Raw genomic sequence first — 18,415 nt, forward strand, 5'->3', positions numbered from 1 at the left:
GGTGGTATCCTCCTTTGAATGATTCAAGTGACTGGACTTGGCACATGTTCACGCATGTAGTTGAAACAAAATCAACATAGCCTTCACGATATTTATGTTCATGGTGGATTATATCCTACTCATGCTTGCACTCAATGTTTATTAATTTTAATGCATGTTCATGACTGTTGTCGCTCTCTAGTTGGTCACTTCCCAGTCTTTTGCTAGCCTTCACTTGTACTAAGCGGGAATACTGCTTGTGCATCCAATCCCTTAAACCCCAAAGTTATTCCATATGAGTCCACCATACCTTCCTATATGCGGTATCTACCTGCCGTTCCAAGTAATTTTGTATGTGCCAAACTCCAAACCTTCAAATGAAATTCTGTTTTGTATGCTCGAATAGCTCATGTATCAACTAGGGCTGTCCGTATCTTAATTCCATGCTAGGCGGGTTATTATCAAGAGGAGTGGACTCCGCTCCTCACTCACGAGAAAATGGCTGGTCACCGGGATGCCCAGTCCCATGCTTTATGCAAATCAAATCAAAATAATTGCAAACAAAACAACCCCGGGACTGTTGTTAGTTGGAGGCACTCGTTGTTTCGAGCAAGCCATGGATTGATGCTTGTTGGTGGAGGGGGAGTATAAACTTTACCATTCTGTTAGGGAACCGCCTATAATGTGTATAGCATGGAAGATATCGCCATCTCTTGGTTGTTATGTTGACAATGAAAGTATGCTGCTCAAAATATTATTTATCTCTATTTCAAAACCGAGCTCTGGCACCTCTACAAATCCCTGCTTCCCTCTGCGAAGGGCCTATCTATTTACTTTTATGTTGAGTCATCACCCTCTTATTAAAAAGCACCAGCTGGAGAGCACCGCTGTCATTTGCATCCATTACTATTAATTTATATTGGGTATGACTATGACTGGATCTCTTTTACCATGAATTACAATGTCTAGTCAGTCCTTGATCTTTAAAGGTGCTCTGCATTTATGTTTTGCGGTCTCAGAAAGGGCTAGCGAGATACCATCTTGTTATATCATATTATGATTGTTTTGAGAAAGTGTTGTCATCCGAGATTTATTATTATTGCTCGCTAGTTGATTATGCCATTGATATGAGTAAACATGAGACCTAAGAGTTATTGTGAATATGCTTAGTTCATAATCTTTGCTGAAAACTTGAATGCTAGCTTTATATATTTACAACAACAAGAGCAAACAGAGTTTGTAAAAGTTTTTCTTTATCACTTTCAGTTTATCAACTGAATTTCTTGAGGATAAGCAAAGGTTTAAGCTTGGGGGAGTTGATACGTCTCCGTCGTATCTACTTTTCCAAACACTTTTGCCCTTGTTTTGGACTCTAACTTGCATGATTTGAATGGAACTAACCCGGACTGACGCTGTTTTCAGCAGAATTGCCATGGTGTTATTTATGTGCAGAAACAAAAGTTCTCGGAATGACCTGAAACTCCACGGAGATTATTTTTGGAAGTAATAAAAAATACTGGCGAAAGAATCAAAGGCCAGGGGGCCCACACCCTTGCCACGAGGCTGGGGGGCACGCCCCCTGCCTTGTGGCCCCCCTGGAGCTCCACCGACCTCAACTCCATTTCCATATATTCGTGTTCGGGGAGGAAAAAATCAGAGAGAAGGATTCATCGCGTTTTACGATACGGAGCCGCCGCCAAGCCCTAAACTCTCTCGGGAGGGCTGATCTGGAGTCCGTTCGAGGCTCCGGAGAGGGGAATCAGTCGTCGCCGTCATCATCAACCATCCTCCATCACCAATTTCATGATGCTCACCGCTGTGCGTGAGTAATTCCATCGTAGGCTTGCTGGACGGTGATGGGTTGGATGAGATTTATCATGTAATCGAGTTAGTTTTGTTAGGGCTTGATCCCTAGTATCCACTATGTTCTGAGATTGATGTTGCTATGACTTTGCTATGCTTAATGCTTGTCACTAGGGCCCGAGTGCCATGATTTCAGATCTGAACCTATTATGTTTTCATGAATATATGTGAGTTCTTGATCCTATCTTGCAAGTCTATAGTCACCTACTATGTGTTATGATCCGGCAACCCCGAAGTGACAATAATCGGGACCACTCCCGGTGATGACCGTAGTTTGAGGAGTTCATATATTCACTATGTGTTAATGTTTTGGTCCAGTACTCCATTAAAAGGAGGCCTTAATATCCCTTAGTTTCCATTAGGACCCCGCTGCCACGGGAGGGTAGGACAAAAGATGTCATGCAAGTTCTTTTAATGGTGTGTCTGAACATCGTAACCGTACTTTATTAGATATGGTGCAACCTATGATGTCTCTTACCGATTTACCACTATCGTTTTGGGGTTATGCATTAGAGATAGGTGCATTCACGTTAAATAGGGCACCATCTAAATCCGTTGAGACGACACCATATGAACCGTGGTTTGGCAAGAAACCAAAGTTGTCGTTTCTTAAAGTTTGGGGCTGCGATGCTTATGTGAAAAAGCTTCAGCCTGATAAGCTCGAACCCAAATCGGAGAAATGTGTCTTCATAGGATACCCAAAGGAGACTGTTGGGTACACCTTCTATCACAGATCCGAAGGCAAGACATTCGTTGCTAAGAATGGATCCTAAAGAAGGAGTTTCTCTCGAAAGAAGTGAGTGGGAGGAAAGTAGAACTTGATGAGGTAACTGTACCTGCTCCCTTATTGGAAAGTAGTTCATCACAGAAATCTGTTCCTATGACTCCTACACCAATTAGTGAGGAAGCTAATGATGATGATCATGTAACTTCAGGTCAAGTTACTACCGAACCTCGTAGGTCAACCAGAGTGAGATCCGCACCAGACAGGTACGGTAATCCTGTTCTGGAGGACATGTTACTTAACCATGATGAACCTACGAACTATGAGGAAGCGACGATGAGCCCAGATTCCGCGAAATGGCTTGAGGCCATGAAATCTGAGATGGGATCCATGTATGAGAACAAAGTGTGGACTTTGGTTGACTTGCCCGATGATCGGCAAGCCATAGAAAATAAATGAATCTTCAAGAGGAAGATGGATGCTGATAGTAGTGTTACTATCTACAAAGCTGGACTTGTCGAAAAAGTTTTTGACAAAGTTCAAGGTGTTGACTACGATGTGATTTTCTCACTCGTAGCGATGCTTAAGTCTGTCCGAATCATGCTAGCAAATTGCCCATTTTCTGAAATCTGGCAAATGGATGTAAAGACTGCATTCCTGAATGGATTTCTGGAAGAAGAGTTGTATATGATGCAACCAGAAGGTTTTGTCGATCCTAAAGGTGCTAACAAAAATGTGCAAGCTCCAGCGATCCATCTATGGACTGGTGCAAGCATCTCGAAGTTGGAATATATGCTTTGATGAGTTGATCAAAGCATATAGTTTTATACAGACTTGTGGTGAAGCCTGTATTTACAAGAAAGTGAGTGGGAGCACTACAACATTTCTGATAAATATATGTGAATAACATATTGTTGATCAGAAATAATGTTGATCAGAAATAATGTTGAATTTTCTGGAAAGCATAAAGGAGTATTTGAAAGGAGTTTTTCAAAGAAAGACCTCGGTGAAGCTGCTTACATATTGAGCATCAAGATCTATAGAGATAGATCAAGACGCTTGATAAGTTTTTTCAATGAGTTTACCTTGACAAGATTTTGAAGTAGTTCAAAATGGAACAGTCAAAGAAAGATTTCTTGCCTGTGTTACAAGGTGTGAAATTGAGTAAGACTCGAAGCCTGACCACGACAGAAGATAGAAAAAGAATGAAAGTCATTCCCTATGCCTCAGCCATAGGTTCTATAAAGTATGCCATGCTGTGTACCAGATCTATTGTATACCCTACACTGATTTTGGCAAGGGAGAACAATAGTGATCTAGGAGTAGATCACGAATAGCGGTCAAAATTATCCTTAGTGGAATAAGGATATGTTTCTTGATTATGGAGGTGACAAAAGGTTCGTCGTAAAGGGTTACGTCAATGCAAGTTTTGACACTGATCCAGATGACTCTAAGTCTCAATCTAGATACATATTGAAAGTGGGAGCAATTAGCTAAAGTAGCTCTGTGCAGAGCATTGTAGACATAGAAATTTGCAAAATACATACGGATCTGAATTTGGCAGACCCGTTGTCTAAACTTCTCTCACAAGCAAAACATGATCACACCTTAGTACTCTTTGGGTGTTAATCACATGGCGATGTGAACTAGATTACTGACTCTAGTAAAACCTTTGAGTGTTGGCCACATGGCGATGTGAACTATGGATATTAATCACATGGTGATGTGAACTATTGGTGTTAAATCACATGGCGATGTGAACTAGATTATTGACTCTAGTGCAAGTGGGAGACTGAAGGAAATATGCCCTAGAGGCAATAATAAAGTTGTTATTTATATTTCCTTATATCATGATAAATGTTTATTATTCATGCTAGAATTGTATTAACCAGAAACATAATACATGTGTGAATACATAGACAAACAGAGTGTCACTAGTATGCCTCTACTTGACTAGCTCGTTAATCAAAGATGGTTATGTTTCTTAGCCATAGACATAAGTTGTTATTTGATTAACGAGATCACCTCATTAGGAGAATGACGTGATTGACTTGACCCATTCCGTTAGCTTAGCACTCAATCGTTTAGTATGTTGCTATTGCTTTCTTCATGACTTATACATGTTCCTATAACTATGAGATTATGCAACTCCGGAATACCGGAGGAACACCTTGTGTGCTATCAAACGTCACAACGTAACTGGGTGATTATAAAGACGCTCTACAGGTGTCTCCGAAGGTGTTTGTTGGGTTGGCATAGATCAAGGTTAGGATTTGTCACTCCGAGTATCGGAGAGGTATATCTGGGCCCTCTCGGTAATGCACATCACTATAAGCTTGCAAGCAATGTAACTAATGAGTTAGTTGCGGGATGATGTATTACGGAATGAGTAAAGAGACTTGCCGATAACGAAATTGAACTAGGTATTGAGATACCGATGATCGAATCTCGGGCAAGTAATATACCGATGACAAAGGAAACAACGTATGTTGTTATGCGGTTTGACCGATAAAGATCTGCGTAGAATATGTAGGAACCAATATGAGCATCCAGGTTCCGCTATTGGTTATTGACCGGAGACGTGTCTCGGTCATGTCTACATAGTTTTCGAACTCGTAGGGTCCGCACGTTTAAAGTTCTGTGACGATCGGTATTATGAGTTTTTGTGTTTTGATGTACCGAAGGTAGGTCGGAGTCCCGGATATGATCACGGACATGACGAGGAGTCTCGAAATGGTCGAGACGTAAAGATCGATATATTGGAAGCCTATATTTGGACATCGGAATGGTTCCGGGTGAAATCGGGATTTTACCAGAGTACCGGGAGGTTACCGGAACTCCCCGGTAATTGTATGGGCCTTAATGGGCCAAAGTGGAGAGAGAGAGAGAGAGAGAGGAGGCCAGGGCAGGCCGCGCCCCCTCCCCCTCTGGTCTGAATTGGACTAGGAGGGGGGGGCGGAGCCCCCCTTTCCTTCCTCCCTCTCTCTCCCTTCCTTCTCTCCTAGTCCAACTAGGGAAGGGGGGGGGGATCCTACTCCCGGTGGGAGTAGGACTCCTCCAGGGCACGCCATAGGGGCCAGCCCCCTCCCCCTCCTCCACTCCTTTATGTACGTGGCAAGGGGGCACCCCATAGACACACAAGTTGATCACTGATCTTTTAGCCGTGTGCGGTGCCCCCCTCCACCATAATCCACCCCGGTCATATCGTAGCGGTGCTTAGGCGAAGCCCTGCGTCGGTAGCAATATCATCACCGTCATCACGCCGTCGTGTTGACGGAACTCTCCCACGAAGCTCTGCTGGATCGTAGGTTGTGGGACGTCACCGAGCTGAACGTGTGCTGAACTCGGAGGTGCCGTGCGTTCGGTACTTGGATCGGTCGGATCGTGAAGACGTACGACTACATCAACCGTGTTCTCATAATGCTTCCGCTTACGGTCTACGAGGGTACGTGGACGATACTCTCCCCTCTTGTTGCTATGCATCACCATGATCTTGCGTGCGCGTAGGATTTTTTTTGAAATTACTACGTTCCCCAACAGAAACATGAAAGGTAGTCAAAGATCATTTTTCGTGACGGTCCACCGTCATGAGTTTTCCCGCTGGGGGCAGCATCCTCGGCAGCTTTGGCGATGTTCCGGGTTGATTTTTCATGACGTACTGGGCCGTCATTAGGCATGTCAATTTTGTGTGACGAGTCTCAATGTCACAGTTAATGTTGGTCGGTCCTTTTTTGTAAATGTAAACAAAAAGCAAGTAATTGTTTTCAGCTGACTCATTTAGTGGGAACACATCACATAATGGCGTGATCTTGGAATTGGGATCGTTTGGTTCCCTCCTAACAAAGGGAATTGGGATTGTCGGCTTAGGGCCCTCCGCTCATACCACGTCCCTGATACGTCTCCGACATATCTACAATGTTTGATTGTTCCATGCTATTATATTATCAATCTTGGATGCTTTATATGCATTTATATCCTATTTTATATCATTTTTGAGACTAACTTATAAACCCAGTGCCCAGTGTTAGTTCCTTTTTTTTGTTTATTTTTGGCTTTTTAGAAAATCAGTACCAAACGAAGTCCAAACGCGATGAAATTTTACGATGATTTTTTCTAGACCAAAAGGGACCCTAGAATGTTCGGGAGGAGGCCAGAAGAGCTATAGGAGATCCACAAGCTCACAGGGCACACCCCAGGGGGGTTGTCGTGCCCCTCGAGCTTGTGCCCCCTCCGGTAGCACCCCTTGACCTAATTTCACCTCTATAAATTCAAAAATGTTCCCAAACCAACAGAGAGCCACCCGAAACACTTTTTCCCCATCACATGCTTCTGTTCTTCTGGGATCCCATCTGCAGGCCTTTTCCGGTACTCTGCCAGAGGGGAAATCGATCACAGAGGGCTTCTACATCATCCTTGCTGCATTCTGATGATGCGTGAGTAGTTCACCACACCTACGGGTCCATAGCTAGTAGCTAGATGGCTTCTTATCTCTCTTTGATCTTCAATACACTGTTCTCCTCTATCTTCTAGGAGTTTTATCCGAAGTAATCTTCTTTTGTGGTATGTTTGTTGGGACCCAATGAATTGTGGGTTTATGATCTGAATATTCATGAGAAATAATTGAATCTTTTTTGAACTTTATTATGCATGATTGTTATAACTTGTATTTCTCTCGGATCTATCTGTTTGGTTTGGCCAACTAGATTGATTTATCTTCAGTGGGAGAGGTGCTTTGTAATGGGTTCAATCTTGCGGTGCTCTATATCCCAGTGACAGAAGGGGACAAGACACGTATTTGTATTGTTGACATTAAGGTTAAAACATGGGGTTTATTCATATTGATTGAGTTTACTTTGTCTACATCATGTCATCTTGTTTAAGGCATTACTCCATTTTTATGAACTTAATACCATAGATTCATACTGGAGAGCGGTCGATTGGTGGAGTAATAGTAGTAGATGCAGGCAGGAGTCAGTCTATTGTCTTTGACGTGATGCCTATATACATGATCATTGCCTTGAATATCGTCATAACTATGCGCTTTTCTATCAATTGCCCAATAGTAATTTATTCATCCACTGTATGCTATGTGTTCGAGAGAGAAGCCTCTAGTGAAAACTATGGCCCCGGGGTCTACTTTAATCATATTAAAAATCCAAAATACTATGTTGCAATTTTATTTCTTTTATTTTGTTTTGCAATTTATATATCTACCACTACAAGATTTTGTCTTTTCAAGTAACGAGTTCAAGGGGATTGAAAACCCTCTTGCCCGCGTTGGGTGCAAGTATTTGCTTTGGTGTGTGCAGGTGCTGTTCACGAGGCTTTCATGATTCTTCTATTGGTTCGATAAACCTTGGTTCCCACTGAGGGAAATACTTATCTCTACTGTACTGCATCTCCCCTCCTCTTCGGGGAAAATCCCAACGCAGCTCGCAAGTAGCAGGAAGAATTTCTGATGCCGTTGCTGGGGAGACATCATCAAAACCTATCAAGTACCTTCACACAAACTATCATCTACTTGCTCTACTTTTTATTTGCATTTTCCTCTCATTTTCATCTCTCCACTTCTCATAAAAAATAAAAAACACAAAAATATTTTGTTTGCCCGTTTGCTTGCTTGCTTTTATTGTCTTCATGTCTTCACACCAAAACAGAAAGGAAAAGTAAAGACATATGGATCCTCATCCACTTGCTAATCTTTTCAAACTTGTTGCATGTTGTAAACCAATAGCTAAAAAAGAAGATGTGATAAAAGAAAATGCTATTGAGATACTTTTATTGAATGAAAGGATGATTGCCATTGCGTTAGTGTAAATTCTATTAAGGTCCGGGGCTTGGGGATGCCCTGGTCTATCGGTATGTCACTTGGAGCTATATATTTTTATTCATCACATGATATGAGTTTTGCTTGGAGCGTCTTATGCCAGTAGTTTTTGCTTTGCTTTCTTTTTAGTTTGCCACAATCACTATTTTCTGGACACATCTTTTGAGAGGGACACACATTTATTCATGATTTGTTAGGATAATCTATGTGATTCACTTATACCTTTTGAGCTAGACAGTTGCTCTAGTGCTTCACTTATATCTTTTAAAGCATGACAGTGGTTATATTTTAAAGAAATAGTTGCACTCTCATGCTTCACTTAAATCTTTTTGAGAGTCTAATAAATAGTAATGGCAATTTGCACGGGTTATAAGACTAGTCCATAAAGGATAGGTATTCAAGAGGGATATAAAAAACTTTCATGTAGATCATTGAATATGATATGTTTGATTCCTTGCAATAGTTTTGCGATATTAAGATGGTAATATGTGGATGTATTAGTGAATGATTGTGGTTTAGTAAGAATATTGATGTTAAGGTTTGTGATTCCCGAAGCATGCACGTATAGTCTCTAGTTATGTGGTGAAGTTGGAGCATGATTTATTATTGAGTGTTTACCTTATGAGTGGCGGTCGGGGATGAGAAATGGTCTTTTCCTACCAATCTATCCCCCTAGAGGCATGCGAGTAATAATTTGCTTCGAGGACTAATAAACTTTCACAATAAGTATGTGAGTTCTTTATGACTAATGTGAGTCCATGCATTATACGCGCTCTTACCTTTCTGCAATTTGCTAGCTTCTTCGGTACCCTGCATTTCCCTTTCTCACCCCGAGAGTCAGTGCAAAATTCGTCGGTGCATCCAAACCCCGTGATATGATACACTCTATTGCACATAAGACTCCTTATATATTCCTCATAACAGCTACCATACCTACCTATTATGACATTTTCATAGCCATTCCGAGATATATTGCCATGCAAATTCCATCGTTCCATATTTTATTACATACATGTTCATTATCATATTGCTTTGCATGATCACATAGCTGACCTAGTATTTGTGGCTCAGCCACCATTCATCATTTTTTATATATGTTATGCTAGATCATTGCACATCCTGGTACACTGCCAGAGGCATACATATAGACTCATATGTTTCAGTTTATCGAGTTGTAAGTAAATAGAAGTGTGATGACCATCATTATTAGAGCATTGTCCCAGTGAGGAAAGGATGATGGAGACTATGATTCCCCCACAAGTCGGGATGACGAACCGGGTGGAAAAAATAAAACAAAAAAAAGGGGAAAAAGAAAAAAGTTGAGAGGAAAGAGAGAAGGGACAATGTTAATATTAGGGAATTTTATAGGCCAGAGATTAGGTCAAACGGAGCCATGTGGGCCCCACAAGTGCAGATGGCGCACCTCCCCCTGTGGGGTGTGCCGTGTGAGCTTGTCGCTCCCTCATGCATCTTCTGATCTCTCAGCGAAGCTTCTAGGGTCTCTTCTAGTCCAGAAAAATCACTGTAAAATTTCATTGTGTTTGGACTTCGTTTGAAATGAGATTTATGTGAAACAAGGAAATGGGAAAAAATAGGAACTGACACTGGGCACTAAGTTAATAGGTTAGTCTATAAAACTGCTATAAAATGACATATAAAGAATACAAGATTTATAATATAATAGCATGAAACAATAAAAATTATAGATATGTTGGAGACGTATCAGAATCCCATAGAATTTTCCAGGAATAATCTGTCATGCATGGTCATTGCCTCCATCGCCACGACATGAGTAACATGTTGTTTGTACATTGTTACAAAGGGAAAGGCATGAATACTCTCGAGCGTTCTCACTCCCCTTATCCCGACGCTTGGGTTCCATCGAGATTCATGCACAAGACTGACTCGTGTTATACCTTTTCAGTCTCAGTAGTTCTAATTACTACCCATTACAGATATCGTCCGATTAACAGATTTAACTGCTAGTTAACCGCTCCACGGGGGTAGAGCGATAAGAATAGGTTCTATTCATCACATTAACTAGAACATGCGCTTGATCTCTCTGACAAGACGATTAATCACTTTTCAGGCCGAGTAATCAGGGATATTCCCGCTCCTATGCTCTCCTCACGCCCACACATACGCCGAAAGTTCCTGCTACTCTACCTTTCACGCGTGTTGATGTGGCAACAAGGGAGGTGATGCAGGTATAAGAGGGGTGGCTGGAGTAGATGATAGGGCAACATGGTGGTGATGAAGGTGGGAGAAGATGAGATACGAAGAGAATTGTGTGGTGGTTGTGGCTGGTGGAGATAAAGATAGGTCATGGGGGAAGGAGGTGCATGGATTTAATGTGCTTTTGGGCCTACAGAAGCAATAGGTTGAGTGCATATGCCCATATATTGACTATTTGTCTATTATGTATCTGTTCTCAGTGCTGATTTGATTGCTAACCTATTGATAAATCCAGTTAATAGGCCGATTTGCTGATTAATCCCTACTCAGCACCCAACCGATATGCTACCAGTTACCGATATCCTGAACATATGTATGAGAATTTTTCTGCAAGAAATGGCCCCTGATAGTCCCTAGTTGTAGTGCAATTTAAATTACATAGGTATGACTTTTGCTATTGTCAACATGCTTCTGATTGACAAAGCATCAACTTGGTGTGGATGGCAATTAAATCCAGTCCACAACCCCACTTGGCTTCCAGGTTTAGGTTTTAATACCGAGGGCTTACAAGCTGAAATGGTGAACTTAAAGTTTATGATTGGTTTGAAGCCAAGCTTGGGTTCTTAAAATTTACCATCTACATTTTAACTCGCCAGGTCACGGTTTAAGTTGGAAATTTGATGCAATATTATTTATCTCAGAGGGAAAACTAGTACGAAAATATATATCCTAGCCAAAGCAATTACTATATGCATTAGGAACCAATAATGTAGCTTTAGTTCATAAAGAACGCCAAGTAAATAAGGAGAACTAGAGAACAAGAAATACACTTTGGACAAAATATTGGGAGTGTAGTAAAAGAAATACATGTTTCTAGCAAATCGTACATTGATAGGTCGCACAAGGATGAACAAAAATAAGAAATACATATAGTTTATGCTCACTAGCCCTTATGTTTCATGATGAAGGGTTATTACCAATCTTCGTTCCATGAGTCGATTACTAGCCAGATTATATATAACAAACTAAACGACTACACCACATATCCTCTGGAGGCATACATAGAGACATTGTACACATTGCAGCAATCCACCACAAATTAAGCTCTTGGGAGAAGTTGGATGTGAAAACCACCGGGAAATTGCAGTCCCGGAGAAAGCGACATGGTTCCTCCCTTGATCGCTTTCCATCTGCACTGAACAAAAGTTTAAAGTTTAGAAATTCAAGATCTATGTACAATGTTGTAAAACAACACATGTATACATATAACCATACGTCTCAAAAGAGCTCAAAATTGTTTTGTTTGTAGTCTCCGGTTTTGCATTGCGTGTATATTGTATTATACTACTTTTTCTACTTAGCACATGTAACATGCTCAATCTTACGTCTAGAGAGTCAATATACATGTTTAGCATAGGGTTTGCTATATCTTTTATTCCTTGTTTTTCATTTCTTGCATAAATTGTTAACTAGCCGTGTGTCTTGTGCCACATAGTGTAGCACTAAACTTTTGTGATTCTCCTTCTGTGTTGTTGAAGGTTGCAAGAAAGATCTCTAGTTAAGGAGACATGAGAGTATGATTAGACAATATTTCCTTGTAGTGGTTTCTTTAACATGCCAAAAGGAAATCTATAAGTACATGGGTAGCACTCATCACTCCAATGTGTTTCTGTTGCTATAGCAATTATTATTTATTAGTATACTTCATCAAATACAAGTAAGATAACTTCACCTGTATTTAGTAACTAAGCAATGAAGGAAGATAGCCATTTGCAACTTAGCAAAGTCAGCACCAACACATAACCGCACCCCGCCTCCAAAGGCCATGAATTCCTTGGAGGTACCACCAACTGGTTCAACAGTAGTACCCTGCACATATAGGTTATAGCTATGTTTCAGAGTCATATGTTTTTGTACTATGGTTTACTCCCTTGCCTTATATATATTCCTAGACCCCGTAACCTTTTCTCCGACGAAGAAAATTTTAGGCATAAAACAAATGAACATGTTAATTAGCCTTGGACTCTCCTATATTTTCTTTATCAAAACTGTACAATACTCCTTCACGCCTAAATTAATTGTCTTCAATAATTTAAACTTCACTTAGTGAGGATTGTACCAATCATGCATGAGCTACTTTTTTCAGGAACCTCTTGAGCTAAATTTTCTCTGTCATAACAGAAAATTTGAGCTACTGTTGTGGATGCACCTTATTAATAATTTAGGAACACATTAATATACAGGAAAATAAGGATAACATGCCATGTATTCCGGGAGCCTTTTCTATCGATGGGCATTGCTTTGGCCCTTTATTTATTCTTTAAAATTTGTGCATTTGATATTTCCTATAGAGTAGACAAACCTTCCACCTCCATGGATTGAACACAATGGGATCCTTGTAAACTGTAGAATCCAGATGAACACTAGAAGGATCAGTCATGATCTTTGATCCTTTTGGGATAGTGTAACCTGCATGAATCATGATCATATAAAAAATGTTAATACAAGTTAGGATACATATATAGTAGGATCCCATATACTTAACATGATATAGCTATAATTGTCTCCAAGTTAGGATACATCTATGAACGGTTAGTTCTAGATGTCACAGTAGTTTCCTTCTAAAAATATTTACCTTTTATATGAACATCCTCTGTGGCTTTTCTAAACATTACCGGAGCGATGTTACTCAGCCTTAATGCTTCATGTATAACCTACAAAATAATAATTAAGCAGATAAACACACGTGATATTGTAGAGGTGCTTATGATATTAAATATGCACTAATCATGAGCAAGTTTAGAACTTTGTATGTTGATGCCATTGAAAAGAAAGGGCTGAAGCGAGACATATACATGAGATGTAAATTTCATGGACTTGTATTCCTCCCATGTGATTTCAGAGTCAGGATCAACCCTTCTTTTTCGAATGCTCTGGTGCTCCTCCTGGAACCATCACACTGATTGATCGAGTCATATGTTCAATAAAGTAAAGTGTTGTCTAGAAGAGACATGCAAGTGAGGTAGTGCAGGTGAGTTGTGTACTCCAAAGCAAAACATTATTTGGATTGAAAATGAGGGCTCCCAAGTCCACTTGCTGAGCATTTTCTCCACTTACTATAAGTTCCTGCAGGGCCTTGGGATCGTCCGTTAGGAATTTGAGTGCGGCAGTTATCCCAGATGACGTGGTCTCAAAGCCCACGAAGAGTAGCAAGAAAAGCAGATCCAAAGCAATTTTCTCGTTCCTTAGAAGCTTCTCCTTTTTCAAATCATCGAGTAGGAGATCGAGAAAGTCAACGCTATCTTGTCGTGAGGCCCTCTTCCTCTCGTCTAGCATTTTCGTCAAAATCTTCATGACATTCTTCCTTCCCTGTCAATGAAATAATTAACATAGATGAATCCATGGTATCTCTTAACATTTATTTTATTTTATTACTAATTACTAGATACACAGAAGTAGTTTTATGAAATAAAAACCATTGAAGTCAAATTTATATATTGCTTCTTTGGTGCATATATTGCAAAGGCTAAGCAACCTATTTTAGAATAATTAGTTAGGTATATCAAGAAGGATAAAGAAATACAATAAATTCGTAGAAGAGATATCAAATGTGGGAATACTACTAATAAGTCAGAGCGAATTGGATGGTTGGGCCGAGGCCCCTCCTTCCCCGTTGTCTTCTTAAAAGTTCTGCAATGTATACTTGTTAATTACCTGCATGCACTTGTAGAATGCTGTGCCAGGAACGTAGATTGGAAATGCTATTAGTCCCCGAGTAAATGCGTCGAATTGCTTCCACAACTTCCCATCTGAGCTTGAAGAGTCATAGCTGATTAACCTCTTTGATGTGACACTGAATATCATCTACGAGTGCCCAAACTTGGAGTTAATTTGTCTAGCTATAGCAATAATATGATTATTTTTTGAGGGAGAGGTTGATAGTGACATACACTTGAGGTTGCCTCTTTAAGTTCGATGCTGGGCTGATCGAGCCACGAGAGCAGGCTGGCTTGGGTCGCTCGCTGAACATCATGGAGCAGGACTAGCCTGAGATTTTCAGGGCCCAAGAGCTTAAGGACCAGACTCCTCATGTGCTTGTGGAAGGATCCGAGTGTTGCGATGATGCAGTCAGCTCCGAGGATCCTCATGAACGACTCCGGATACCAGATTTGGAATAGCTTCTCCTCTTGCTGGAATACCAAGTTGTTTAGCTCTTGATCCATGGACACGATGAGGTCTTGATTGAACAAATCTGTCCTGAAAATTGGACCATACCTGAAATTTGAACCATTGGACGATTTAATTGTACCTAGCGCATGGACTTCCGATAGATTTTTCCCCCCTACACAGAGGAAGTGCATGTTTGCAGAACCTTCAACGTGATAATTATTGATGGTTGGCTCGCCACTAGTTAGTATAGGACGACAACTATGTTTGGAGTGTACAGTTACGAAGTGATAATTTAAATCTTATTTAGCAATTTGCAGTGTTATGCGATTCCAGAGAGTGCACATCATACTCTCACCAACAAATTAGAGATGGAATATGACCATAAAGTACTATCATACAAGTCACGCTGTTTCCTAAGACCTATGATCAGGCGGCGACGGCGCTTGTGCACTGTTTCCTTATTGAAGGCGTCACTTTTGGAGAATTTGGACTCCGGGTGCCGCCTTCGCAGTGGTTTGTGTTGCAGCTACATGGTTTTGACCACCGTAGCGGGATCTTTATTTTTCTTTTTTCATTTTCTTCTTTTTTGTTTTAGGGCTGTGTGCATTCGTAATGTATGTGGGACATTTTGCTGTTGCAGAGGGTGGATGTAATTAGTATCTTCGGGATATTAATATATTATCTTTGTTGAAATCATACAAGTCACACAAAGACGGGAAGTGATGTTCAACTACCATGCAATCAAGTTAACATAATATAGCTTCAATTATTGTTAGAAAATTTCATCGAAACATATCAACATTAGATCTACTTTTAAATATCTCGTCACAGTGAAACCGAAAGAAAACAGAGACCATCATTTATAGGTACACAATTTGAGAGATCAAAGGTTTTTAACATTTTTAAACTGAGATAATCTTGTTGATATCATTCTTGCATGTGAATTTATAGGTACTGTTTCACGTATGTTTATGTATGTTTCACGTATGTTTATGAATTTATAGGCACTGTTTCTCACTAAGAGAAGGGGCTGTGGGGTGGATTTTGCTGCCTCACTATTATATGGGCTGGTACAGGTTACCTGCCGAAGACCTTTTTTTTAAGTTTCAGTCTCGACAATCTATACAGGGCCTTGTTTCGGGACCCTGATGGAGATGCTCTAAGACAAATAGGTGAGATTGCAAACAAGATATATATATATATATATATATATATATATATATATATATATATATATATATATATATATATAGTTAATGTATTGTTCTAAAGTAATACTCCCTCCTTTTCAGTTTATAGATCTTGCGTATCTTTAGGTCGTCAAGTTAAGCAATGTAATATGATTTATATATCAAAAAAATTATACCATTAGAAGATCATTTGAAGTTTCTTTTTTTGCGGGGAGAAAATTTGAAATTTCTTATAATGTAATTTTTGTATAAATAACTCATATTATATTGATCAAATTATCGATATAGGTGTGGACCCAATAAATCTAGAAACACACACGTAGACTCGTGCTACACCGTGCATGCGCATCAGAGTACGTAGTACCTGCATACTTTCGAGTATGTTTGTTAGCAAATGAAATCCACTTTACTTTTAGGGGACACACTAGGTAGCTTTCCGTGCAGTGCGGTATCATACTCCTCCAATAAAATACGTCAATAAATGTGTCAAGAAATTTAATGATCAACCCCCGGATCGAACAGGTCAGGCAATACAAGCCTTGTCTCTGAATTTTGTACATGCAGCCTCTAAACTGGCGGTGATCCCTTGGAAGAAACCACTCCAGAACCAAGTAGCTCTGAATGTGGATGCTGCTTTTTCAGAAGAGGATCATATGGGAGCTTGTGGAGCAATCTTGCAAGATTACAGAGGCTTATTTGTTGGAGCTGCGACGACAAAACTTGATCATGTAGCCGATGTGCTTTCGGCTGAGGCCGCAGCTCTAGTGGAGGGCCTCAAACTCGCTAACTTGGCTGGCTGTAATTCTGTCCGAGTTCAAACGGACAACCTAGTTCTGGTGGAGGCTCTACAACAAAATTTGGGCATTCGATGATGGCAGCGCCAATTCTAGAAGAATGCAGGTTATTACTAGTTGATTTCGGGAAGGTCGTTTTAGAGCATTGTAATCGGGACTCTAATAAGGTAGCTCATGTGCTAGCGCAGAATGGCCGTGTTGATCCACCAAACTTGTGGTTGGACTCACCGCCCCTTTTATTTCTGAAATTAGCAGACGGTGTAAGCTTTGGTTGAATTTAATAAAGCTAGCAACGATGGTATTCCCCTCAAAAGAATGTATATTTTATTTTATTTGTTTGATTTACTATTCGTCGTGCTATTCTCTAACATATGAAATATGTTTTATGTAGTAATAAGTGAGAATCATCTTGACAATATTGTGTTTTTGTGAGAGCAAGTATAATAATGTGCTTATAGTTCGCTTACATGTCATTTTTGCTCATGTGGAGAAGAGAGACATGAAAAATGAGGGAGTGTGGACTCTCATGCAAGAGTCTAGCAATGTGTTTGCTCCTAGATAAATACAATAAATACGAAGAAAAAGAAAAGGACAAGGTTAAAAAGGTACTACTACTCTAATAGCCAACCTCAGGGCAGGAAATATGGGGCCCGGAGAAAATTGAAATATGGGCCCTAACAAAAATTTCCACATACAAATGTACCAGAGACGGTATCAAAACAAAATAACTAGATACATACATTGAAATGGCACCGTTGAAGTGGTCGATGGGTGCAGTGTGATCTCCTCCCATTGACTTTACTCTCAACATTTTTTATAATAAGGGCTCCCCTCCAATTTCATTGATCAGAAACCATATTGTCTTTTACACTTCCCTCTTAACATGGGCGCATGGGGAGCGATGATGGGGCGTATTTGTGCTGGCGCATAGGAGATCAAACATTGGTCACAAGAACCGGGCGATCGCATATGAGATCAAGCCAAATTTCCTTTACCTTCTTGCGAGCTAAATTCTGCTCGCACGCCATGGTGGAGATTGGAGAACAGGCTAATTTTTAGCATGGCAAAACTGATTGCATATGACATAAAATGTATAATCTCTGAATAAAAAAATAATAGCAAAGTAGGATATTACAAAATGTACATCACTAACTAAAGCCAGTAGAACTATCAACCATCAATTTATGGCATGAAACCAACCTTCCAAAAACACACGAATGATCATTGATATTTCTTGGTTTATTAGTTCCCATTATATTTTGGGTCAAGCCATAAATTAAACTAATAAAATATGAGTTATAAAGAATGGTAGCATTAAAAACTAATTCCATCTTCTTTTAAAAAGGCCTGGTAGAAATAAAAAATAAAAAGGCTAATTCTTGTCTTTTTTAGAAAAAAAGCTAATTCATGTCTTTTTTTAGCAACTTGAACCTGTGTGCTTCGGCCCAGCCCGATATAGCCCATGACAACTTAACCAGAAAGCAAGGCCCAACGGCCAGATCGCTACAAGAAAAACGATTCGGCTTTCTTGTTCCTGAGACACACACAGCTACCGTGCTCTAATGGTGGCATCCTCGAGGCTGGGATATAGGTGCTCTGTGCTCACACACAGACCTGGGAGGGAGCCCCTTTGGTTTGCTGCCCCCCCCCCCCCCCCCCCCTCCCCCTCCCCCGGCAACCTTACAACATATCA

At 40.3% G+C, this 18,415-nt stretch overlaps 1 protein-coding gene across 1 annotated transcript; it reads right to left on the bottom strand.

Moving 5' to 3' along the window:
- Nucleotides 1-11,667: 11,667 nt before the first annotated feature.
- Nucleotides 11,668-17,750, bottom strand: LOC123163898 (cytochrome P450 87A3-like). Its single transcript, XM_044581306.1, has 10 exons — nucleotides 17,718-17,750; nucleotides 15,137-15,264; nucleotides 14,519-14,843; nucleotides 14,283-14,432; nucleotides 13,686-13,937; nucleotides 13,424-13,513; nucleotides 13,204-13,282; nucleotides 12,931-13,037; nucleotides 12,301-12,437; nucleotides 11,668-11,758 (listed from the first exon to the last, which is right to left on the bottom strand). Exons 1-10 carry the CDS (start codon nucleotides 17,748-17,750, stop codon nucleotides 11,668-11,670), a joined length of 1,392 nt encoding a protein of 463 aa, XP_044437241.1.
- Nucleotides 17,751-18,415: the final 665 nt, after the last annotated feature.

This window comes from Triticum aestivum, chromosome 7D (genome assembly GCF_018294505.1).
Source record: "Triticum aestivum cultivar Chinese Spring chromosome 7D, IWGSC CS RefSeq v2.1, whole genome shotgun sequence".
In the NCBI taxonomy this organism is placed as follows: Eukaryota; Viridiplantae; Streptophyta; class Magnoliopsida; order Poales; family Poaceae; genus Triticum; species Triticum aestivum.